The following is a 26,545-nucleotide window of genomic DNA, read 5'->3' on the forward strand; positions in this document are numbered from 1 at the left end:
AATCTTCCATGGTGGTTCCACCGATAGGTCGAGGAGGTCTGGAAACCAAGGTCTCCTTGGCCACCAGGGAGCCACCAATAGAACCGCTGATCTCTCGGCACGCAGTTTTTTGATCACCCTGGGAATAACTGGAATCGGAGGAAAGGCATATAGTCTGCCCGGAGGCCACCGGGAAGTTAAAGCATCTATCCCCTCCGCACCTGGTGTCACATACCGGGAGAAGAACCTCTTCACCTGCCGATTGTGACTGGTGGCAAATAGGTCCACCTGAATGTGGCCAAAACGTTCCACTATCTGATGAAAGGCCTCTGGGTGAAGACTCCATTCTCCTTGAAGCAGCTTCTCCCGACTGAGCCAGTCCGCTTGGCTGTTGTCCTCCCCCTTGAGATATGCCGCTGCTATCGAGTCGACATTGTTCTCCGCCCACTGGAAGAGGAGAAAGGCTTCTCTCTGAAGAAGAAGGGAGCATGTGCCCCCCTGACGGCTCAAATAAGATTTGGCCGACACGTTGTCTGTTCTGATAAGTACCGCTCCTAACCGTCTGGTGCTCGCGAAGTGTTCGAGGGCCAGACGGACTGCACGTAGTTCGAGCAGGTTGATCGGCAGTGTGGATTCCTGAGGCGACCACGTGCCTTGAATCATCTGCCCGTCGCATATGGCTCCCCATCCCGATAGGCTGGCATCTGACGTTATCAGGGTGTGCAGTGGGTCCTGGAAAAGAACCCCTCTTGCCAAGTTGGACTCGTGGGTCCACCAGAACAGAGACTGCCGAACCTGTGGTGACAGAGTGATTCTGCGGTGATGTCTGGACGCTATGTCGTTTTGGAAGTGCAGGAGCGCCCACTGAAGTGTGCGGGAATGATGACATGCCCACAGCGTTGTTAGGAACGTGGACACCATCAAACCGAGAAGCGCTGCCAACTCCATCAGGTCCGTTGAGGGGGAGGATAGGACATCCAATGTTACTTTGCGAATCTTGCTGATCCTGTCTTGGGACAAGGCAATGAGGCCGTGTTGAGAGTCGATAGTCGCTCCCAAATGCGTAATGCGGTTGGACGGAAAGAGATGGCTCTTGGCCTCGTCGATCAGGAAGCCATGGTCCTTTAGACAAGTCAGGGTGACATGGAGGTCCTCCCATGCCTTGTGCAACGATGGTGAGCAGATCAGAAAACCGTCCAGATAAGGAAAGATATGAATCCCCAGTGTCCTGAGGTGTGCCACCAGGGCAACCACGACCTTTGTGAATGCCCTGGGAGCAGACGAGAGGCCAAAGGGCATAGCCCTGAATTGATAATGGTCTTGTCCCACTGCGAAGCGAAGGTACCTTCTGTGAGGAGGAAAGATTGGTATGTGAAGGTAGGCCTCCTTCAGGTCGATAGAGGAGAGGAAGTCTCCTATCCTCAGTGCTTCCTTGATTGACAGTAAGGTGTCCATATGAAATTTGCGGTATTTTATGAAGTAATTTAGACCCTTGAGGTCTAACACAGGCCTGGATGAACCGTCTTTTTTCTCGACGGTGAAGAACAGAGAGTAATTTCCCAGGAATCTCTCTCCTGGTGGTACCTTCTCGATGGCTGCCATGTGTAAGAGATGGGAAACTGACGGCAAAACTTTGTCCCTCTTGTGTGGATTCGCTGATAGAGGGGATGGAATGAATCTCGCCGGAGGGGGTGGAAGAAAATTCCAGGCGAAGGCCGTATCGAAGAGTGTGTAGAACCCACTGATCGGAGGATAAGTCCTTCCATCGGTGAGCAAAATGTTGGAGACGGCCTCCCACCGGCGAGGAGGAGGCGTCAGAACTGACGTCTGTTTCCACGTGACTGGGATGCAAAGCCAGATCGACCCGAAAGGTGTTGTTGGGACTTAAGCTGGCTGCGCTGTCTGTTCCAGAAGGGACGGCTGGAGCGGGCGTCCTTCTGTCTGCCAAAGGAGCGTGAGCCCCGAAAGGACTGCGACAAGTGATATGGATGGAATGACCGACAAAAGGTTCTTCCGTCATCCCTTTTTCTGGTGGATGGCATGGACTTTTTCTTTTCCTTAGTTTCCAAGACATTCGCGAGGGCGGTGTCCCCAAATAATTTGCCTCCTACGTAGGGTTCTGAGGCAAGGTTCAAACGAGCTGCAGGGTCTGCCTCCCAATGTCGAAGCCAAAGGGTCCTTCGCGTGAAGATCCCTGCCGTTAGCGACCTTGCTGCAAACTGCATGGCATCCATAGACGCATCTGCCATGAAGGTAACCACCCGGGAGACCTTCAGCAGAGATTTGTGCACTCGGGCTGGGTCCTGCTGTGGGTCATTCAGCAGGTCTTCCAGCCAAAGAAGGGAAGCTCGAGCAAACACCAAGGAGGCTGCTGCTGCCCTGATTGATAGCGCACTAGCCTCGTGCGCTCTTCTAAGCCCCTGGTCCATCTTGCGCTCAGTGGCATCTTAGTCTTTTGGATTCAAAGATGGATTCAGGAGATTTACTATAGATGCGTCTATGAGCAGGACCTTCAACTGATCCATGATCGGTTGTTCCAGTGTATAAAATTTGTTGGCCACAGAAACCGATTTTTTGAATTGCAAAGGAACGTCAAATTCTGATTTGAGCATCTTCGGGAGAAGAGAAGGAAGCTTCAACACTCTAGACCTAGGCTTTGGATCTGGACATACTGCTGACACTCGTGAGGTGGATGGAGTAGGAGAATCCTCTGCAGAGGTGAGGGTAAGGGCTTCCATCACCTTGCACAACAGAGGAAGGAAATGAGCCTCATGAAATATCCTAGTCGATAGAATCTCTTCAGATTCCGACTCTCCACTCCATTCCTCTTCATCCAAGACAATCAAGTCATTTTCTGTGTCTATAGGCTCCTGCTCAGGGAGCTGCAGGTGTCTGCCTTGAGATGCGGCATAGGGATCTGGAGATGAGCGGCTAGGGGAAGGGCGTGGATTTGCCCTCAAGTGATCTGTAGTTGGATACCGTGAGGGTAGTGAGCCTGATGTAGCTTGAGAAGACAAGTCTCTAGCGAGATCCATTAAGAGGGCACCCCTAAGCTGCTCTTTCAGTTGTTGAATTGAATGTGTTGACAGATGTAACAGGACAGGGCGAGCCTGAGTGTGAGATGAACGGAGCCTATGCTCTTCAGCTGCTTGAACCTGTTGGACGGGGATTGGTTCATCCAAAAACCCAGTAAAGGCCTCGGGAGAGGATGCAGTAGAAAAAATAGTGTCCAAGGGAGGGTGGGACTGGCTGCCTTCCTCATCAGACAGGGGTTCCAAGTCTCTCTGGTCCCTTGTATGGTGGACAGGAGCTTGACTGTCTCTACAGGTTCCCTTATATGGAACAGACATCCTGCCCTCTGCAGCCACCCTGCCCACCAGAACCTGAGCCTCAGCCACCTCGTGCCTGACGGTAGAGGGGCGGGCCACCGCTAATTCAGAATGATCCCCCGAAGAATGAGACTGCCCCAAGCCCAGGGCGGTAAGGGGTTCCGATACAGCGCCTGTTGACAACGTGTGGGGGAGCGGTTTCCACCCCTTTGAGAGGTGTTTCGTTTTGTGTGTGGCTTTTCCCATCGCGGGCACACACTACGGGACTTATAGAGTTAATGAATACGGCTCTCGCTGTTGGTGACTGACAGTACTGTCTTGGAAACGGCCTGGTAACGCCCGAAGATCAGCCGCGGCAGCGGCCGCCTTCCCTACTGCTTCTGTGCGTCTGCCCCCTCCCACTGCTATAGAGCGGGGAAACGAAAGCCGCTCGTAAAGGAGTGCGAAAAAAAATCTAGGCGGAGGCCTGGGTATCGAGCCCCGGGGAAGCTGCCTGTGAGGGTGAATCTGACGACGCTGTGCTTGCTGAGCGAGGAGGAACGGCCACGAATCAGCTGGAGAGGGAGCCTGAAGAGGCCGACGGCTGCAAGAGCCGTGGGGAGGGGCTAGCTGCTCCTCGCCACGGAGGAAGGTTAGCAGGGAAGGACACAAGGAACCTCTTTTTTTTTTTAAAAACTTTTCACAGAAGGGATAAGGCACACTGAGGGAAAGGACAACAAAGAACCAACACGGAAGACCTAAACAATGAAACAATACAAGCCTGAACCACGGAGCCAGAGAGGATCCAACCACTTTCTGGAGGCAAAAGAGAAAAACTGAGCACGGAGCAGGCGCAGACTAGAAACAAATGTACAGTAAAACATCAGCAGTACTCTTTTGCCTTCAACCACTAGGTGGAGCTAATTACCCACCTGATATCATCTTTACATGCACAGGAGAATGAGCTATCTGTGTGGCTATCAGTCTCTCCCTCATGCCATCTAGCCATGTTTCCCGATTTCACGGCTGACCTTGGAACCACTCACCTACTTTGTGAAAAACCTTTGGTTTGAAATCTTCCCTTTATACTCCTTACCTATTTTTGCTTTTGCCTTTTTTGTGGGAAAGAGGGAGGGTAATGCCTTTCAGCTATGGAAGTTAAGCCAGTCAGCCTGTGTGGGGTGATGACAAGCACTAAGTGTATATGTTAAGTGATGATGTCAAGCCTGGTGTGGGCCAAGTTATGGATTCTTTAAAGTTTGAAGGACAAAACAATTATACAGTCTCTTTTTAAAAAGCCAAACTCCTAATGAGACTTCAACTAAAAGTATTTGAGGCCATCAGAGCTATGGGAGATAACAAAAGAGAACTTACTGTAAGTATGATGTAGTCCTCTCACCTGTAGTGAAGATGGTGGAGGTAAACCCACTCCGCACGGCATCCTGGGCTGCTTGCAGGCGCACTGTGTACTCAGTGTTTTCTGAAAGCCCTTCTAGGCGGATCCAGGTGTCTTCTGCATCCACAATCAACTCCTGTGCACAGTAACCAAAATGGATGGAAAGGATAGCGATCAGCAGGAGGGAAATTTGTGGAGCTTAGGTACATAATAAGAAACAGGAATCTGAAGGTCATCAGGAGCTTTGAAGCAAGGTACCATCAGTACGCTTATGATACTCATCTCTATTTCTCCATTACATGTGAATCAGGAGAGGCTGTGCAAGCCCTGGACTGCTGCTTGGATGCAGTGGTGGACTAGATGAGGGTCAAGAAACTGAGCGTGAATCCTGGAAAGATAGAGGTCTTGTGGGTGGGTGATTCCCATATCTGGGACATAGGTCAATTGCCTGCCCTGGCTGGGATTGCACTCCTTCTGAAGGAGCAGGTGAGCAGTTTGGGGGTACTCATTGATCCATCTCTGTCACTAGAGGCTCAAATGAGCGGTGTGGTCAGGAGTGTTTCCTGCCAGCTTTGGTTGGTACACAAACTGTTCCTGGACCATGAGAGCTGACCACAATGGTCCATGCATTGGTACCTCAAGACTTGATTTTTGTAATGTGCTTTATGTGGGCCTACCCTTGTATCTGATCTGCAGGCTGCAACTAGTTCAGAATGCAGCGGCCAGACTGCTCACAGGAGCAGATTACTGGCATGTTATACTGCTGCTGAAAGACCTGCACTCATTGCCAATTTGCTACCAGGCGAGGTTCAAGGTACTTTCACAAAGCCCTAAACAACTTGGGCCCAATGCATCTTAAGGACCGCCTGACTCCCTGTGTTCCATCTCATCACTGAGATCTTCTGATGTGGCACACATAGTGGTTCCTCAAAGCCCCAAGGCTTGGTTGGCCTCGACCAAGGACCGAGCTTTTGGTGTGGCAGGCCCTGCCCTGTGAACTCCCTACCAACAGAGATTCGACAGGAACCATCCCTTCTGTCTTTCAGGCATCTCCTGAAAACTGAACTTCTTAGAGAGGTCTTTTAATATGAATTTTCTTTTCCAACCAATACAGTACTTATGGATGCTTTTATTATTATTTTTAGTTAAGTTTTATTGGTTTTTAATTCTATTTTTGTGTTGTAATGCCTTGACATAGTTTGATGAAAAGTGTTGCTTATAAATAATTTAATAAATAAAATAAAATAAATATAACGTCACTTAACAGTACAAAAAATTAAGAAAATAAGAAGGGAAGCAATCAAAATGCAGAAAGAATCTCATAACCATATATGTGTTTACGTAGGAAAGAAAAAAAGAATTATATTGGTGTAAATGAATTAAGTGGAGCTAATTCGCCTGTTACTTTATTGTTCCAAAATTGTATAAACAAGGTCCATCTCTCCTGGAACTTAGTCTGATAGTTATGGTAAACCTCATTCCTGTTATATGCCATTTTTATTATTAGTACTGTTTCCCAACCATTTCTCAACCATTCTGTCAACTGTGGGGGTTTGTTATTCTTCCAACATTGGGCAATACATATTTTCGCTACTGTGAGCAAAGTTGTTACTAATTGAAAGTCCACATTCGTGACCTCTTGATGGAACATGCACAGAAGAATTGTTTTAGGATTTCTTGATATTGTTTGTCCTGTGTATGATATCTAAAATTGCATTCCAAAATGGTTTTATTTTAGCACAGTCCCAGAAAAGGTGTATATAGTCTGCCTTATTTCTTTTGCATCTCCAACAAAAGTTGTATATCGTCTGCCTTACTTCTTGTGCATCTCCAAATATATTTTACTCAGCCTGTGCGGTGTTAAGTACCTTGGTATGTTGCTTTAAAGAAGTTCTCTTTCAGGTTACTGCTTAATAATATTATTGGAATGTTCTTAAACAGCCAGATCCATTCTTCTTCTGACATTGATAAACTGAATTTCACTAAATCTCAGTTCCATTTCCTTTTGTATGTTGGGTGTAGTTGTGGGTTTTTCAGCAAAGAAAAAAAGTGGTGTATTTTTTCAGTAGCTTTCTTTTTATCTGGTTGTATTAATTTTTTTCTAAATGAGGTGTATAATCATGGAAGATTAATGGTAGATTGGGAATACCCAGCATGGAAAGATACTCAAGTGGTTAAACTGTCGTGAATCTTGGAATGGTTGGAAGACAGAAATAATGTATTATTAAAAGCCGAGCAAGAATTGTACAATAAAAAACTGCAGTAACAATTATGGTTTAAGTCGAAGACAATAACAAGCAAACAACTTCTTCTATCATCTACAAATGCAATATTTAAAGTTTGGATCAATTGTGCACAACTAGCCCCAGCTATCCCTAACATCAATCTTAAGAAAGAATTTGTGAACAATCAAGTAAGAGAAACCATTATCATCATCTATGCAAAAATTGCTTCTCTTTGATAGTTGGTTTAAACAAGGATTAATAATCTTGTATGAAAATGTTGTTACAATTCTGAATAAGACACACCCTCTGCTCTTTCAATTTTTTCAAATAAAAATATATGGTGGAACAGATCAAGACAAAGCACGGACCTCCACAGTATATAAATACTTTCAACAATATATTATACACAAATAAATATAAACTATACTGTGTGAAGCTTCATTGTAGGTATAATCACCATCACTATTGTTTCCAGTTTAACTTAATTCACACATAAATTTTCCCTGGCAGTCAAAGGGTTGCTCCATGCTATTATTTGTACTATCTGCAAAGAAGATCTGTGCACATGGAGCCAGTGAGAATGCAGATGTGCTTCTGGGTACAGATCCTCATCTGCACCGTAATGCTCACCCAAACTCTATTAAACTTGCTGGATGAGCCTTTTGCTGCATATCTCAATCTGAAGCCACCAGTTACACATAATTAGTTGCCCATGACTAGAGATGGATTGGGACTAACATAAAGTGTCATCATGTACATGACTCTTTGCTACATTAAACAAACAAACAAAATTCTTGGGTTTTAAGGAACATCCTTTTCTTCTGTTATTCCCTTAGACAGCAGTCTTATATACTGCTCTCCATATCATGTGATCTTTTGTAAGATTCAGCAGCCATCCTGTGTGCCAGAATTGAAAGAGGCTCCTCTTTTTCACTGATTTTTTTTAAGGGACTAGTGCAAATGGGCTACAAAAGTGGTTGTTATGTTATCCTTGGTTGACTAGGATTGTCCATATGACAGGTAGAGAAGCATTACCCTCACTCTAAATGGGCTTCATTTGCTCTTAGTGACATCATCCAATAGCCAAATCTAATCTGTTACATAGTGCTATGACAACATTAAAGGAGTCACAAGGAGCTATGAAACAGAGAAAAGATGGCTGCCAAAACAACAACAAAAGAGAGAGGAAGTGACTGTGAACAACTACAAGAAAAGGTAGAATTGAGTGTTTGCAGGGGATTAAGTCTGCCCTGAAATCACAACCCTCAAGCACAAACAAACAGGAAAACAAAAAATGAGAAGCTGGTGATTGTTTGGCTCAGCCCTAGCATTATAGACTTCTTGGAATAAGGACTCACCTTGCGGCTTCCATCAAGTGACCGGTATGTCATGATGTAGTTCTCAATCTCAGACATAGGAGGCAGCCATGAAAGTAGTGCACTTCGCCGAGTCACTTCACTTGCTGTCAGATTTGATGGAGGATCCAAAACTGCAAAGGTTGGGAAAGGAATCAAAGTAGGGCATTACATGTTTATGTAGGTTTTTATTGTTGTTTGAACAGCAACGACACAGAGGTGGAGGATTTCTGGGTTGCCTGCCAGAGTCTTCAGTCTTGGGGGGGAGGTGAAATTCCCAACTCACTGCTGAAAAAGTTGGCCAACTTTGCCTTGCAGTATCCCTTTTTGATTCTGAAGGAAATCTTGATCTAGAGGAGCAGCAGAAACAAATTTAATATATGCACTAAAGCAGTGCAATAACCCCCCCAAAATCTGATGCTGTCATTTTGTTGTGGGGTTTTGTAATATTCAAACTATCTTTTGGATACTCAAGAGTGTGAAAACTCTTCAGTTGATCATAGAATCATAGAATAGTAGAGCTGCATTGAGCTCCCTGCTCAATGCAGGAATTCAAGTTAAAGCGTACCTGACAGGTGCCTCTCCAGCTGCCTCTTGAAGAGCCCACCACCTCCCTAAGTAACTGGTTCCATTGTTGTATCGCTTAGGAAGTTTTTCCTGATGTTCAGTTGAAATCTGGTTTCCTGTATCTTGAGCCCATTATTCCATGTCCTGCACTCTGGGATGATCGAGAAGGGATCCTGGCCCTCCTCTGTGTGGCAACCTTTCAAGTACTTGAAGAGTGATGTCACTTCCCCTGTCCTCTTCTCAAGGCTAAACATGCCCAGTTCTTTCAGTCTCTCCTCACAGAACTTTGTTTCCAGTCCCCTGTTCATCCTTGTTGCCCTCCTCTGTATCTGTTCCAGTTTGTCTGCATCCTTCTTAAAGTGTCCAGAACTGGATACAATACTCAAAATGAGCCTAACCAGTGCCAAAAAGAAGGGAACTAGTACTTCACACAATTTGGAAACTATACTTCTATTAATGCAGGCTAAAACAGCATTTGCCATTTTTGAAGCCATATTGCACTGTTGGCCCATATTCAGCTTGTGATCAACAACAATTCCAAGATCCTTCTCACATGTAGTATTGCTGAACCAAGTATTCTCCATCCCTCATAGTTTTATTCCTTCCCCCTCACCTGACAACCATTATTATTAACAAATTATTAATAAATTATTATGAGCATATTTCCTGGCAATAAGAAAAATATACTATACTTACGAGTAGTAAAGTTGGTGAAGATGGTTCTGCTGGTGACAGGCCCGTTGGTGGCATACATGGTGACCCCATAGCTGGTACTGGGGAGCAAACTGATAAGCTGATACTCTTGGTTAGTCCCGTCCACTAAAATGGTCTCTCCTGCAACTGAAATCAGGAGATGGACTGTACAAAATACGAGATTTTTGGAAAACAACCTTCTAGTGTGAGATGCAACAAGAATAAAACAGACAATTGTGAGATAACCCATACAATGACATGGGGGAAAGGAGCAGCCTGAGAGTGGGTTCACATAATTGGTGCTCAGATAATAAAGTTGATTTTGACAGTTGCCTCTGCTGGAGATTCCAGTCTTGCCAATGGTTCAGCCTTCAGCCAGATCATAGCCTGGTGCAAATTTGGCAAGTCTCAAAAATCAAGACTGAATACTTCTTGGAACTTGCAGATGAACTATTCATAAGACTGAGATCAATGTGGACAACAAATCTGTTGCTAGGAGGACTGGGAGCTATGCCAAGGTGAAAGGAAGCATCTCTTCATAATGGGTAAAAATTGGTTGTGTGAATCCATCCTAATATAGAAGAAATGTTACACTGTCAGAAGTAGATAATGTTGCAGATGGACAACAACAACATCTGACACTCTAGTTTAGGAGTTGCCAACCCAGAGCACACAGGCACAAATATGCCTGTCAATACCTCCTATAGTGCCTATGAAAGGTTTTAGCAAATATCCACTTTTCCTACTTGGTTCCTATTTTCACTGGGTCACCCTCTCCTGCATTGAACTCACCCCCTTAAACACGTCTACTTTTCACTGGATGCCAGGACTGAACATGTCTTGTAGATGTGATAGCCATTTTGTGTTATGCCACACATCTCACACAACCACCATTTTGTGACTGGCACCCGCAGCATTTCCTCAAAATTCCAGATTGACCCCCAAAATTCCAGATTGACCCCCTGGCCCAAAAAGGTTGGTGACCCTGTTCTGGTTTTTCTGTACTCTTGTACTAGTTTCACACTGTTATTTCTGTCAGGCAACAGTTTAAATTCAAGGGATAACTGCCTCATTATTCAGCAGTGAAGACTTTTTTTTTAAAAAAAATCCTGTTATATTGTTAGATTTTGCCAACATAGCTGAAACTGCATTTTAAAGGACCAGGTGGAATCTTTCTGGTCCCTTCGTGTCACTTGCTGAACTATAGCAGCATTCTTTGGCATAAGCACAGCAGAGAACAGAGCAGCAGCTCCTTCTTCTGCCACATTGCCAGAGTGGCATACAGAGTAAAGTGGCTGCTAGAACATCCAGTTTGAGATACACATATCCTTTCCCTGGTTGTTTACACACACACACACACACACACACACACACACACACACACACACACACACACACACACTCTCTCTCTCTCTCTCTCTCTCTCTCTCTCCCTCTCTCTCCCTCTCCCTCCCTCTCTCCCTCTCTCCCTCTCTCCCTCTCTCTCCCTCTCTCTCCCTCTCTCTCTCTCTCCCTCCCTCTCTCTCCCTCCCTCTCTCTCCCTCCCCCTCCCTCTCTCTCCCTCCCTCTCTCTCCCTCCCTCTCTCTCCCTCTCCCTCCCTCTCCCTCCCTCTCTCTCCCTCCCTCTCCCTCTCCCTCCCTCTCCCTCCCTCCCCCTCCCTCCCTCCCTCTCCCTCCCTCCCTCTCCCTCCCTCTCCCTCCCTCCCTCCCTCCCTCCCTCTCCCTCTCCCTCTCCCTCTCCCTCTCCCTCTCTCCCTCTCTCTCTCCCTCCCCCCCCCCTCTCCTTCCACCCAGCCTGTCACAGACATACCTGTGTCATGTGTGAGCACAATGACATAGTTCTCAACTTCAGCAACAGGTGGGTCCCACTTCAGCAGTGTCTCTGTTGGGGTAATGTTTGTGGCAGTCAAACTCTCTGGATTATCCATAGCTGCAAAAGGTACAGAAAGACAAGGTAACAGAATCCATATACTTGCTTCAGCCATTAGCCATGACAAAGTAGGAAGACCAAAGGAACAGCTTAGAGCACCAAAGTCCAAAAAACCATGGAGTAAAAACTTTATGACAACTAGAATGTACTACATGGCAACTGTACACTACGGATGTGCTAGAATTCCACCCAATTTAGATTTGGTATTGAATTTCCATGAATTTGTTTATTCGCTATCGTTGGACATGGGATTTTTATGTGGTGGTTTTCCGTGAATATTTTTGGAATTTCACATCTAAAATATTGATATTAATATTGATATTTCCTTCAATTTATCTATATTTCCTTTAATTTATCTATATTTCCTTTAATTTATTAACATTTCCTTTCAAAATATCAATATTAATATCAATATTTTTTCTGAGGGGGGGATCAGGAAAAGCCATGGCTAGCGGACAAAGAACAAATTCGAATCAATACCAGCCTTTTAGGGTGACAGAATGCTTTCAAAGCAGCACCGGATTCCATCCCTACTGTACACTCTTGATTCAATAGCAAGTATCCAAATCACAAACCATACAAGTACCCAAATCACATTCTGTTACACTGTGAAGAAAAGAATGTTGCCTTGCAGCACCCAAAGGGAAAAAGTGCCATGGCTCTAGGTCCTGAGGCTGAGGGCCAAATTAGATATGATGGAGCAGCCACCTCATTATTCATACATCAGGCCCATTCACATACAAATCAGAGGGTGGACTCTGATTTTGACACCAAAAGGAGTGAAAGGAGCTGAACCCCTCCTGACCTCCCCATCCTCCACGGCTCCCTTCATTTCACTTGCAGCCCTGCTCTGATACTTGGAAGTGAACTGTGCTGAAGAGGAAAGTGCTTGGAGTTGGAGCTATAGAGAGGCAAGAAAGGAGGACTCAGCCCCCTTAATCTGCATGCCCATTTAAATGTTAAAAATAGGCTCCCAACTCCCTGCTTTGTACATGAATGAGGCATTCAAGCAAACAGAAAAAGTGTCTAGATTGGCCTTTATTTATTTTCATTAGTCAGTAGGAGGTCTAGTCTCTGTTGATTTAGCAGTATTCATGATGCTTCTATTGAGGTACAATTTTAGAGATAAGACAGTGAAGCATATAATGGGGGATGTTTTCAACTGCCTCTTCCTCACAAAAAGAGTCTCATGGGCCAAAGTGGATGCAGGTCTAATTTGGCCCATGGGCCAGAGGTTCTGCACCTGTGAGAGTAATGGATATTTCTTGTACTGGGACAAAGTATTTTTTTATTTTTCACCATTTCCTCCTCCTTTATAAAATTCTTCTCAGTAGGGCAGCATCTCTGGAGGTTTAACAGTGAGAAAGAACCTATTATTTATTAGCCCAGAAAATCAGAATCTTCTGAAATATAGCACATGCTTTCCTTGAATTAATTTCTCAACATCTGTCTCTTGATTTTGCCAGTGCCAATTTTTTTTCAAGAGCCCAATACTGGAAAATCTTTTGGATATGGACTCTGACTCTGTCTGCTCTGGAAGTGTGGAGCTTACAGCTCCCCTCCACATGAGAGACATACAGATTATACTACATGGAAACATAATTCTTAAGCTTTCCAAAACTGACATCCACTGGGAGGCCTTAGCAGAGAGAATAGTTGTTTGCCTAAGCACACCTAGTGAGTCAATGTGATAAGCGACATTTGAACCAAGGACATCTAGTAGACAGCTCAGTCTTGCAGCCACTATACTACCGCAGTAGTTCTTGTCGGTGGGAATTCTGCATTATCCTGCCACTAGCCATTGATGCTTCTCCATCCTAACTCCACCTGTGTTCACATATAAACTCATGGCCCTTTTACAGTATATATTCCAAAAAGGTATTCCATACCTGTATACATGATGTGTGAGAGAGGCTCACTTTCCTCTCTGCCCCGTACACTCTTCAAGCTGATTTCATACTTGGTGGCAGGCTGCAGGTGGCTGACGGTGTATTCAGTAACACTTTTGGCAATCACTACGCTGTCTACTTGTCCTGTATGGATTGAGAAAATGGCCCAATTACCTCTTCGCCAATCCAGCTACAATAAAAACAGTCTGACAGGATAGACTTCCCAGTCTTAGTCACCATGGAAGTCATTGGAATTGCACATCTTATGGCTGCTTTTCTCTCTTATTTGTCCAAATGGCTATCTGGAACACCTGAGAAGTGGCCACAAGGAACTCCCTATATCCCTTCAATTCAGGAAGAAAGATGTACATCTTGATCAATAGATGGTCCAGTGCTATGTGTGGCTGAAAGAGTTGCTCTAGCTAGGACCAACTCTGGAGAAATGAGACTGGGAACAAGACTGGCAAAGGGACCACATCCCCAACAGTGGCACCTTTCTTACTCTACATGGGGAACTCAAGAAGAATAGAGATTGGGTGAGAGAATCCTCAATCTGCACATTTCTAGAAACCTGGAGACCCAACCCCAAGACTGAAAGTCATGGGACAAAGCCACCAGTGCTCCATCTTCAATCTAGCACAGTTCAAAATTGCAAGCAATATGAAACTATAGCAGAACTTAACTGGAAGCAGGAAAGAATAACCAAAGATAATAGCTCAAGTATGCCTTTCTCTTGTACCAGCTAAAGAAGCTTGTTGGAAAAGAATCAGTCAACAGCAAAATAAATAAATCTAGCTATACTGGTCTGTTTTAAAAAGGAAGGACAAGGGGTAGTTAACCTTTATTTCTACTTTGTATCTTATATTTTCTCTATCTCAAACAGAATTGTGTCTTGAGCATGCGGCACAGCAGTAATAAATCCCAGAGCTTGGAAAAGTTACTTTTTTGAACTACAATTCCCATCAGCCCAATCCAGTTTGTTCTAACAAACTATTCATCTCCTCTGGTTTTTGAGGATAAGAATATTTTAATTGCTGAAAGAACCCCATACACCACTCAATTAATTCTCTTTTGCAAACGTGTAACATTCCCAAAGCTGGAGTCTGGAATTGAGGTTTACAGTCATGCTTTCTAGCTCAGACTTCTCTATGTGCTCCTCACTTCCACCCACAACTGCCTGACCCCTTTAGCTGTATTAATATTCTGCTATGTGCTTGCATTGGAGAGGATATACTGTGCATGACCTCTCTGATTGTGATGATCACAATTAAGTCATATCGCTGAAAGGGACCCAATATATAATCTAATCTGAGTTTAGACTTTCAGACTTTCCATAACTCTTTGCATGTCAAACTTGCCTGCCATAAAATTGCTGAAGATTCTTTGGTGTGAGCTCAGTTCATATGGGGCATGGGCCAGGTTTGTTGGGCCTTTCCATTAAGAGTGAAATCTAGATCATACACAATACTCTCCTGTGACCATTGCAGCTGAATGATTGTGGTAGCCAAACTGTGTTTGGGAGGAGCTTGCCCACCATTACTGATGTTATTGGAGAATCCTCAAAATGCTTTAATGAAAATCCAGGCTTTTTTAAAACACAGTTTGAATATTACCAATCTAAGAAAGTCTATACCATTCCTAAAACATTTGGGCAGATGCTTATTCAAGCTTTTCTTGAAAACTCAATACAGGACCTTCCACAATGCTCCCTTTCTAGCAGCCTTGGACAGTGTGCTACCTACATGTTATGATTGCTGTGGGAAGCATTGGTGTCAGCAAACATGTAAAATGTAGAAGTAACGTGTGCTTTACACAGATCTTCAAACATCTTCAAATAAGGACAGTCGGACAGAATCAAATATACAGTGTATTGCTTCTGGAAAATGTGTACTTCAAAGTAATTTCCAAATGCCCTTTCATTTGGAAGTTACTTGACTGAGATGCAATTATGCCTTGGTAAATGCCGGATGCAATTATGCCTTAGTAAATGCCTCCACTAAGTTGTATACAGAAGCGGTGAGGGCAGCGGAAAAGAGATACTTCGCTGCCACCATTAAATCATCTTTCAACTGCCCAGCGGAGCTCTTTAAAATTGTCCGAGGACTTTTACATTCTAGCCCTCAGGATATTATAGAACCTTCAGAAACCCGCTGTAACGAGTTTGCTGGGCACTTCCAAGATAAAATCTCTTGCATCCGCCGGGACTTAGACTCCAGTATTAGGGCAGTTGAACCTAATGAGGTATCCGGAACACGGTCTTGTCCTCATTTATTGGATGAGTTTCAGTTGGTACAGCTTGAGGACGTTGACAAGGTGCTTGGACTGGTGCGTGCAACCACCTCTGTACTGGATCCTTGCCCCTCTTGGCTAGTGAAAGCTGGCAGGGTTGGAACAGCTGGCTGGGCCAGGGAAGTGATAAATGCCTCCTTGAGAGATGGAGTGGTCCCTAGTTGCTTAAAAGAGGCAGTAGTGAGACCACTCCTGAAGAAACCTTCCCTGGACCCAGATAATTTGAACAACTATAGACCGGTAGCGAATGTTCCATTCCTGGGCAAGGTCTTAGAACGGGTGGTCGCCAGCCAGCTCCAGGTGCTCTTGGATGAAACCGATTATCTAGATCCGTTTCAATCCGGTTTTAGGCCCGGTTTTGGCACTGAAACAGCCTTGGTCGCCCTGTACGATGACCTATGTCGGGAGAGGGACAGAGGGAGTGTTACTCTGTTGATTCTCCTTGATCTCTCAGCTACTTTTGATACCATCGACCATGGTATCCTTCTGGGGAGACTCACGGAGTTGGCAGTGGCTCCACTCCTACTTGGTGGACTGTCTCTCCAGAGGGTAGGGTTTGGGGAGCATTGTTCGATACCCTGGACTCTCCATTGTGGAGTCCCGCAGGGATCGGTCTTGTCCCCTATGCTTTTTAACATCTACATGAAGCCGCTGGGTGCAGTCATCAGGAGTTTTGGAGTGCGTTGTCACCAGTATGCTGATGACATGCAACTCTATTTCTCCTTTTCATCTTCTTCAGGTGAGGCTGTTAATGTGCTGAACCGTTGCCTGGCTGCGATAATGGACTGGATGAGAGCTAATAAACTGAGGCTCAATCCTGACAAGACCAAGACGCTGTTGGTGAGCGCCTTCTCTGACCAGATGGTGGATGTTCAACCTGTTCTAGATGGGGTTACACTCCCCCTGAAGGAACAGGTTCATAGCTTGGGGGTTCTTTTTGACCCATTCCTGTCTCTCGAGGCGCAGGTGGCCTCGGTGGCACGGAATGCGTTCTACCACGTTCGGTTGGTTGCCTAGCTACGTCCCTATCTGGAAAGCGACGACCTCGCTTCAGTTGTGCATGCTCTGGTAACCTCTAGATTGGATTACTGCAATGAGCTCTACGTGGGGCTGCCTTTGAAGACAGTTCGGAAACTACAGCTAGTGCAAAACGCAGCTGCTAGACTGTTGACGAGGACTAGGCGGTCTGCACATATAACACCTGTTCTGGCTTGTTTGCACTGGCTACCTATCTGTTTCCGGGCTAAATTCAAAGTGCTAGTTTTGACTTATAAAGCCTTACACGGCGCGGGACCACAATACCTAGCAGAACGCCTCTCCTGATATGAACTTACCCGTTCACTACGTTCAACATCTAAGGCCCTCCTCCGAGCTCCGACTCACAGAGAAGCTCGGAGGGTCGTAACAAGATCTAGGGCCTTTTCAGTGGTTGCCCCCGAATTATGGAACAGTCTCCTTGATGAGGAGCGCCTGGCGCCTACACTTTTATCTTTTCGGCGCCAGGTTAAAACCTTTTTATTCTCCCAGGCATTTTAATCTATCTTTTAGCTTTTAATGTATATCAGGTTGTTTAATTGTTTAATATGTATGCTTTTACTGTTTTTGTGATTCTATTGTATTTTATCCTATGTTGTGCACCGCCCTGAGAGCCTTCGGGCTGTGGGCGGTATAGAAATCGAATAAAATCAAATAAAAATAAAATAAAATGCTTGTCAAATGAAAATGAAGGTCCCTCACCATAACATTTAACCTTCTTTTATTTTAATGACCAATCTGTGTCTGAAGTGACAGACTCTGAAAGTCTGGACTCTTTAAGCTTATGGAGCCATAGTTGAGGATTTTTAGCAATTTAGGCTGTAATCCTATGCACACATCTGGGAGAAACATACTGGATCTTCCTTCTGAGTACACATGCATAGGATTGTACTATTTGTCTCAGCTCAAAGGAAACACATTCATGCCAAGCTGTTCTGAGAGGAACATGTTTATGGGACAGTTGGGGAGAGTTCTGTACATTGTGGGGTGGGGTAGGGTGAGGTCAGCCCAAGGACACCCACTCCTTACACACCTCTCCAGAGGAACCTCCAGACTGGGAGAAGCAGATGATTAAACAAACTGGTAGCAGCCAAATAAAAGCCCTAAGGCATGGCCCAAGGAGTAGGTTTTGTCAGAACGCACAAAAAAGCAGATACTCCAAACATCTCAGGTGAACTGTTTCCATAGCAATAGGCCTCTGGGAAACCTGGGCCCATTAGGTAACGGTAGAGTTTCCTAAAGCAATTGTAATAGGTAGTGCTACTTGGCTTCTGAGCCGCTACTTCAGTCAGGAAATTCTTCTGAAAGTTTAATCAGAATTTACCTTCTTCCACTTTAAATTCCTTTAACTCCAGTCACTGACCTCTGGGTTGCAGGAGAGTTACCTTGGGCAGATTTGTAGGCGATCCTATAGTGGTCAAAAAATGCAATAGGAGGGTCCCAGTGGACTGTCACAGAATTTTCAGTCACACTGTCAATGGTCAGGTTTCCCGGTGGATCAATCCCTGTACAAGGCAAAGTACAAGAAATAAAGGTTGGCAAACATTTGCATGTTACACAATTCCCAAATGCGTCATGTGTGACTTCAGCTGATAACTCCTGGCCATGCAGCCCATGCTGGTAACTGTGGCACCCCTTCTAAATTACTTATTGTATTATGCAAACCTAACCAGCAATTAAGGGCCCTCCATGGTGCAGAGTGGTAAGCGGTGGTAATGCAGCCGAAGCTCTGCTCATGGCTGGAGTTCGATTCCAACGGAAGGAGGAAGTTGAATCTCCGGTAAAAGGGGTCGAGGTCCACTCAGCCTTCCATCCATCCGTGGTCGGTAAAATGAGTACCCGGCATATGCTGGGCGGTAAAGAAAGGCCGGGGAAGGAGAGAAGATCCCACCCTATATATATGGTCTGCCTAGTAAACGTCGCAAGACGTCACCCTAAGAGTCGGAAATGACTCGCACTACAAGTGCGGGGACACCTTTACCTTTCTAACCAGCACTAACTCCTACACAATTAGGAATACGTTATAACTTTACTATTGCTAGCTATTTAACATGTGACATTTCATATGACAGAAGGCTCTTTTCTGCTGTTTGCAAGATTCATTTACCTTGCAGTAGCCTGTGCCGTGCAATCTTCTGAAACAGGGTTATGCTCGTAAATGAGCATAGGATTTTCCATTTTTTAAGTTTTATGACATCAGGACACGTTGTACTAGCTGTTATGGAGGGGGACTGACACATGGACATAGGGCTGCCATTTTTGTTGACAACCTCACATTTCACATAATATATAGTTCTGGCCATGGTTTTTGTGTGTATGTGATTGAGAAACATATAGCCAAGAAAAAACTATATTTGATAGGAAGGTAATAGTGGCAGAGGAGACACCTTTTGATTTGTTAAGTGTAAGCAAAGGAAGGTGTTGTGCCCCTCACCTTTTATTGATAATTAAAATACAAACCAAATTCTCAGAAGAAAAAGGGGCAGAGACAGCACCACTGCTCAGTGTCACTTTTCAGCAGTGATAGCTTATTCTCTAAAAGACTCACCATTAAAAAAAAATCTCCTAGCTGTCACTCTTGAGGGAAAGACTAACATATGCATCAAAGCATAATTGTGTGTTTATCTGCAGAGGTCTTACAGCAATGGCTTTGGTCTATTTGTCATAGTAATTGGCAAAGCAGTTAACATGATTATACATTTCATTCCTCATTTAAGGAGATGATCTTGATGCCAGAAGGGAATGATGATTAGAAGAAATATCCGACAATGGATCTAAGACAGGAGTGAGAAACCTCTGGCCCATGGGCCAAACCTAGCCCCCCAGGCCCCCCCAATTCGATACCATTTTGGGGGAGCCACACCCACACGCCCTATGCCTGATATCATACATGTCAGGTGTGCGGCGGGTAAGGGCAGGGCTTCAAAGGAACAATTGGGAGCTTAACGTGGGCCCCCAGTTGCTCCTTTGATGGAACGAGCCATTTCTCAACTTTGCTTCAGGAGTTCACCTTGCTCAAGGAGGGGGAAGTGGTTTCCTTTAAATGGAAACCACTTTCCTTTCCCAGCGCTGCTCTTGAAGCCACCCAACACTGCTCCTCTCAACCTTTGATGTTGGAAGATCAGCACAGGGCAGGCTTTGCCAGCCTTCCCGGGCTCCCCCTTTCAACCTCTGATGTCTCTTGCTTTCTCACCGCCACTGCTGCTGCTGCTGTGGGCAGTGAGACAAAGCAGCCGGCATTGCAGGCTTCCCTTACTTGCCTCCCACAGCAGCAGGAGCAGCAGGGTGCGGGGAAGGAAGGAAGTGGAGAAAGAAGCTTCTCTCTTCCCTTCATTCCACCCCCACCCGCTGCTGCAGGAAGCTTCTTTCTCTGGCTTCCCTTGGGAGCCACTGACACTTGGGAACCCCACAAGATATTTTGACAGATGGTCAGGACAACTCACCTGTCAATCATATGACATCATAATGATGCCATGTCCCTAACAGGTAGATGACCCCACCCATGAATTTGGCCTGTGAGGCCAGATCCCGATAAAGGATCTGCCAGAAAGGTTGCCCACTCCTGATCTAAGAGAAGTCTAAGGGGGACAGTGCTCCACCACAGCATCACCTTTGGAATGCCCTCCCAATGGAGGCCAGCCTGAATGAGACCTCATTAGGTGCCAGACAACACTTCTGTTTTCTCAAGCTTTTCAGTACTGCTAATGTAAGAATTTTAACAGAGAACAGTTTGATTTTACTATCTGTTTGAATGGGCTGTTGCTGCTTTAGTTTGTTTTAATTTGCTGTCCATGTGATTATCATTATTAATATTAAATTGTACTTCTTTGTTTCTCCAACTTTATGTTGGTGCAGGATATAAATTATGTAAATGAATGAATGAATGAATGAATATGTAAATGCACCTGCAATGCAGTTTCTATGAACACCCAGAAAAACACTGACAGAGCCCACAACAGGTTCAAGAGACCTCCTTCAGCACCCCATCGCTTAACATTGTGGTCGTGTGTGAGGAGGAAACATTGCAGTTAGAGCCACAGCTGTGTTCTTCTGCCTTCAACACTATTCAGTGCAAGATCATGGACTCTACTGCTAGAGACGCCAATACCCCTGCACTGTTAAGGAGCCGTACCTAATCAATCTGGCAGAAGATGCTTGTACCAGGCAGGCTCCTTCCTTTGCAAGCTCTGTGATAGACCATTATATAACAGGCATACCCAGCATAGATGTGGAGCTATGGGAGAGGCCACAAATACTCTTCTATTTGTCATACAGCTGTCAAAGGCACAGGAGCCCTCTTGGGGTGAAATGATTGGCAACCCTATCCATATGTCAATCCACTCTATTTCTGATGCTGTTCCATAAAAGTGTTTACTTTGTCACAGTTGCTGTTTCTCTGTTATTAGGGATTAGCAGATAGGGATCCCTTCCTACCTATTCAGTTTTACTGAAGAAGATCTCAGGATGGGACTCTAATTTGTTTGGAGGGTGGACAGAGAGTGTTTTTTTTTACTAGCTGGGTTCAGGATTGGTGATCCCTCTTTTCTTGGGCCCCAGTAAGAGTATACAGGCAGGCTTCTCAGTGTTCACCAGCAGAATGGTTGTTTCTGTCATGAATAATGGGGCAGGGGGTGGGGGAGAAAGAAGAGCAAAAAGGTCCCCAGGGCCAGGGCCCTCAATGGCACCATGGGGTGTGTCTAGTGGTCAGATGGGCCAAAAGGGTTAATTGGTTCATGAAACACAACCTCTGAGGTATTTCTGTATGTGCAGACAACCCAGATATAGGTTTCTTGCCTCAGCCAGAACTGGGTCTCTGTCTCCCCCAACCCACTTCAGCTGGAAGGACGCTTGTGGCTTTTTGAAGGGAATTTCAAAAAGAATGTGCACTGAACGAATCTGGTTTCTTGGCTGCTGTGTGGATTTTGAGCATACATATGTAATTCCCTTGTATAGCATTTGGAATCAGTTGCAGTCTCAAAGCAAAACTCAGCGCTGAGACAACAGAAGGATGGATGGGAAGATTCCTGTAGCAGCAACCCAGGACATATTAGCTGGCTAGAAAAAAAGGGGGGCTTTGGGATCTATTGTGCTGTTATAGAGTCTGACAATTAGGTAGGGGTAGCATGCTTGCAATAGCAGGCTGGAGAGGTGAAGCTAGCAATCTTCTGGATCACCTGTGCAGCCAAACTGAAGCAAGGTCTACTAGTGGCAAAAGCAGTGGGAGCTTATGTCCTCTCGACAGGAATTAGAGGGTCCATAATCCTAATGCCACCCATGGCTCCTTCTGGGAAGAAGAGCGGGATATAAATTAATTAAATAAATAATGGTAGCCATGACACAGATTTAGGCCAACACTCCTTCCTGCTGCTGCCATACTTTACTGCTGCATACACTGCTATGCTAATTTGCCCAGAGTTATGCATGTGCATGGCCACATCTGTGTTGAGTTCATCTAGAATCGATTATAGAAGACCATGCCGCAAGCGATACCAGAGTTGGCTCTGAGAATTAGGCCTAAGTCCCACCAGCTCTCTAGGCCAGTATGAGAGCCCTCAACCCTTCACCATATTTCCTTTGTTCTTGGTATGCCTTTCATCCTCCCCTCTTCTGAGGCAAACCAGCTTCTCTCTTGTCCTTTTTGTTACCAACTTCTCTGCTTCCTTGGACCTTTTTTTTTGCTTTCTTTATCCAACCTCCTGGTTCCCACTGACTAAACCTGAGACCCGCTTCTGACACACTCTCAGCTCATCTTTTATACAGCTGAGGTGAGCATCCTGAAGTTTCTGTCTCCACACCATTGCTCCACTTTGAGCCTGCCCATCCCACTTCTGGTTGGGCAGGCAGAGGAGCAATGTGGAAATCAGCCACACGTGCTGCATTCTCCTGATAAGGGCATTTAAAGGTATTTAAGAAAAAAACTTTATCCCAGAGTATGTTTGTGTTATCAAATGAACTCCATCACTGCAGCGTATGAAATGGCAGGCATTCTGCCATGAGGCTCATGTGTGCGCATTTCCATGCATGTGCATTACAGATGTGCTGCATTCACACACACATGCTCAGAGGCTGTTGACCATGAGAGCTGAAACATTAAGAACTCTAGCAACTCACCTGAACAAAATGTTTAAAACACATCCAAAAAAAACTTACCCAAAGACAAGATGGGGACATCAGGTACAGTGATTTACAATGGAGAGGCTGAAGAAAATTGGGACTATCCCTGGTTGATAGGAAGAGTTGGGATGTGTGTCACTCTAGTTTGGGTTAAATGTGAATTCCAAGACTCAGCTATGACTCTGATGGTTGGCTTCACCATATTTTTGTTTTGTATTTTTTGTGTGTGACCCATTCAAGCACAAAGGATCTCCTGATGAAGACGACAGGATACAGGTATTAAACCACAATGGAGAGAGCACTCCTACCTGTTGTGATGGAGCCCATGATGGGCTCAGAGCTGACAGGGCCATGCACAGCCACTAAGGACACAATGTACTCTGTGGATGGCTGCAGGCCAAACAAGGCAGCATGTCTTTTGGTAGGGTCCAGTATCACTTCCTTCCTTTCCTCTTTGTCCTTGGGGCTGTAGTTCAGTATCAGCCTATCTGCTGGAGGGGAGGGGTCACTCCAAGTGATGTTCACGCTGGAGGAAGTCACATGAGAAAAGTGAAGCTGCGTGATTGGTCGGAACCCTGAAAATAAGAATGCAGAAGAATGCTACAAGCCTGAAAATGACAGGCTGGATCTTATTCAGCCCTGAAACATGCAAAATGATGATAAAGTTGAGCACATCTGAGTACAGTATGCACAAAGTGACCAGAGACTCTGATAGTAATTAGAGCCTGGCTTCTGGAATGAGGGTAAAGGGTACCAAGGTTAGAAACTGATCTTCTGAGCTGGCTTGAGTTCCAACACCTCTCCCTTTAGAAATTAAGTACTAGATGCAGTCTAAATGTTATAAAACTGACCACTCCCCCCAAGAGAGACCAAGGCCCAGTGCAAATTTGAGGAAGGGGAGCAGGAAAAATGGGGCAACAGAGAGAGTGCACGAGAAGGGTCTTGCAAGCAGGCACTTTCAAAACATTTTGAAAATGTCATGCCCATTACATTAGGATCAAACTAGAGGTTCCATGAGATGTCTGTTTTATTTCATTAATTAGCAGTACCACATGGCTGCTTTGAAGATCAGTGGTGCTCTGGGATAAGTTTAACCCTTTCCTCTCTTGCTTTCCTCTCAAAAACCTCCTGCTATTAGCAGAAGTAGATATGCTGCATCTGTCTTTCCACTACCATCATCATCAGGGCTTAAACACTCTCCCAAACAGCATCATGTCCCCGACTTTCAAAGCACTCATATGGGGCTGCAGTTAGCAAAAAAGGAAGAAAGGAAGATCTTAATCACAGATCTCCCATGTTACATCTAGCGTGGCCCTTAGTCAACCAGCAGACATACTGGGCCCCCCCAAAAAACTAAGAGGACCCTCAGTACCTGATTAATGCAACCTGACACTCAGTACCTGTAAAGGCATCCACTGTGATCTCAAGGCTCTGCTGACGGCCTCGCTCAGCAACGACAGAGATAGTGTATTCAGTCCCGGGTTCCAAGTCTGACAGTATAAGCTCAGACTTCTCTTTGGCAACTGTAACCTCAGATGCCATTCCTGAAGCGGGAACGAAGATGACCCGGTAGTGATCAATAGGGCCCTTGGCTTTGGTCCAGGACACAGAGATGGATGTCTCTGTGGAAGCTGTCACTATGAGGTCATGAGGGCTGTCGAGCTCTGTGGCAGGAGAAGGAGATTTTAAAAGGTATTATTTATTTATATTTATTAGTAGCTTTTTTTCAAAAATGAACTCGAAGCAACTTACAAAGATAGACTGAACAACTTGGGATGTATATGTCTGAGTTTAGAATGTTATACATGCATGGAACACACGCAAGGGACCACTGACCCTTGAAATTCTCTTCAAAAAGAAATTTAATGAGAGCTTTCCTTTGAAATGAATCCCATGATAGGCTGAGAAGCAAGATAGGACTGTGTGTGTCTGGTAGGATGGAGGTGCAGTCCTCCCCCATGAACTGTGATGTCTAGGATTGCTGTGATACTGAAGGTTGCCAGCCTATACTTTTTAGTTCCTGCCTCTACAAGGAGGTTACGACTCCTCTGCCGCCACCAAGGGAGGCCCAGAATATTTTTGCTTCCAGAGCACTGTGCCCACTCTGCCAGCAGTAAATAATAATACATTAAATAACTCATTTAATTACAATGAGTCACCTTTAACTGTGTCCCAAAAAATCCACTTCAGGCTAGGGCAAGCATATAGATAATGGATCCATAGGCCTTGTAGCTGCTACTGAGTTTCAGCTGAAGCTGATAGAGATGGCTGGGCCTGGCTTGGCTAGTTTGAACCTCTGCATGTGCAATGACCTGTGCAGCTGAAAATGCCATTTTCTTTGAGGCACCATTAACAGTTCCTGCCTCTGTGGGGACTGTCTTCAAGTCAATTCAGGCTTATGGTGACCCCACGAATAGGGTTTTCATGGTAAACGGTATCTAGAGGGGATTTACCATTGCCTTCCTCTGAGGCTGAGGCAGTGACTGGCCCAAGGTCGCCCAGTGAGCTTCATGGCTGTGTGGGGATTCAAACCCTGGTCTCCCAGGTTGTAGTCCAACACCTTAACCACTACACCACACTGCCTCTGCCTCTGTAGGCCAATAGATATGTCAGTGCAAGTGTGAGGCTCTTTTAGGAGTGCACTGGGCTCTTTGCCTCCTCCATCAATCTCTCTTCTCCCTAGACTACTGCTGTGACCAGGCAAGAGAGCTCATGGAAGTAAGGACCCTAGAAGTACAGAACAGCCATCTCTAGATAGAGATGGTCATTGAAAGCTAGAGCTGATAGAGCCATGTGATCTATGAATCAATACCGCAGAAATTATAAGGCTGGCTTTTATATTTGCAGCTGTAATCGCTGTACAAATATCACATAAAGGCAAAAGCAGTTTGTATTTGCATTGAAATGCTGGCTGTAAATACTTCTTCTGCAAAATGCCAAATTGCTTATGCGTCGATAAAAATGACAGTCTCTCTATTGGCAGGCAGTAACGTTAGGCTAATTTCTTTAACCCTATTCTACCCAGTGTGTGCTGTAAACAACATCCCTCACCCACAGCTGCTCATTCCAACAGCAGAGTTCTTATGAAGAGCTCCCTCGCCAGTGTAAAGGAAAGGGATTTTGGCTTCAGCTACTCATTCTTATTTGCCTCGGTTCACACACAGGAGTGAGCAAAGGACAGAGCACCTGTCGGAGGGAGAGTCAACACGTGTTGACACAGAGAGTCTCTGTGTGCAGAGACAATGTTACAAAGATTCAAATCCTTGTTCAGTTCAAAATATGGCTCCTATTAAAATCAGTTGCCAACCAGATCCCTGGAGCAGGGATAACCAGCAGGTGGCCTGCAAACCAATTTCACAGGAATCCCATCAGGACCTACCAAATTTGAATCAGTGAACTACGGCCCCTAGACTCTAGAGGTAGCTACACATAAGTTGGTCTCTTGGCATCATAGGACATGCACTTCCCTTAAGCACCACACCCCGCCCCAACAAATCTTGGAGCAGCTTCAGATTGGGTCTGATCCTCACCATTCCAGCTGCAACCTGCTTCAAGCCCTATTAGTGCATCTTAGCATATGGGAACTGTCTTCACAAACATTGCTTGCATGTAGAGGGCAAATGTGGTGAAAAGGGCTGCAGGTTGTGCAGGTCCTCCCATCATCTGCAGCAGGGATCCTGCTCTATGCATGGAAGCTCCCTGTGTGATTTAGAACCCTGGGCAAAAAAGATGTTAAATCACACAGGAAGCCTAAATGCATCGAGA

General features: G+C 45.2%; 1 protein-coding gene across 9 annotated transcripts in view; it reads right to left on the reverse strand.

Moving 5' to 3' along the window:
- Positions 1 to 26,545, reverse strand: part of TNR (tenascin R) — a 223,338-nt gene that overhangs the window by 58,984 nt on the left and 137,809 nt on the right. For 7 of the 9 annotated variants that reach the window (XM_061634120.1, XM_061634118.1, XM_061634115.1 and 4 more), the window contains exons 10-17: positions 24,181 to 24,444; positions 23,089 to 23,355; positions 18,052 to 18,171; positions 13,343 to 13,495; positions 11,334 to 11,453; positions 9,527 to 9,670; positions 8,267 to 8,397; positions 4,687 to 4,819 (exon numbers count right to left, since the gene is read on the reverse strand). In XM_061634120.1, the coding sequence (XP_061490104.1) occupies positions 4,687 to 4,819; positions 8,267 to 8,397; positions 9,527 to 9,670; positions 11,334 to 11,453; positions 13,343 to 13,495; positions 18,052 to 18,171; positions 23,089 to 23,355; positions 24,181 to 24,444 (1,332 nt within the window). Of the gene's footprint in view, positions 1 to 4,661; positions 4,820 to 8,266; positions 8,398 to 9,526; positions 9,671 to 11,333; positions 11,454 to 13,342; positions 13,496 to 18,051; positions 18,172 to 23,088; positions 23,356 to 24,180; positions 24,445 to 26,545 lie in introns of all 9 variants that reach the window. The other 2 variants (XM_061634114.1, XM_061634122.1) reach the window with 2 other exon arrangements.

This window comes from Rhineura floridana, chromosome 6 (genome assembly GCF_030035675.1).
Source record: "Rhineura floridana isolate rRhiFlo1 chromosome 6, rRhiFlo1.hap2, whole genome shotgun sequence".
Taxonomy (NCBI): Eukaryota; Metazoa; Chordata; class Lepidosauria; order Squamata; family Rhineuridae; genus Rhineura; species Rhineura floridana.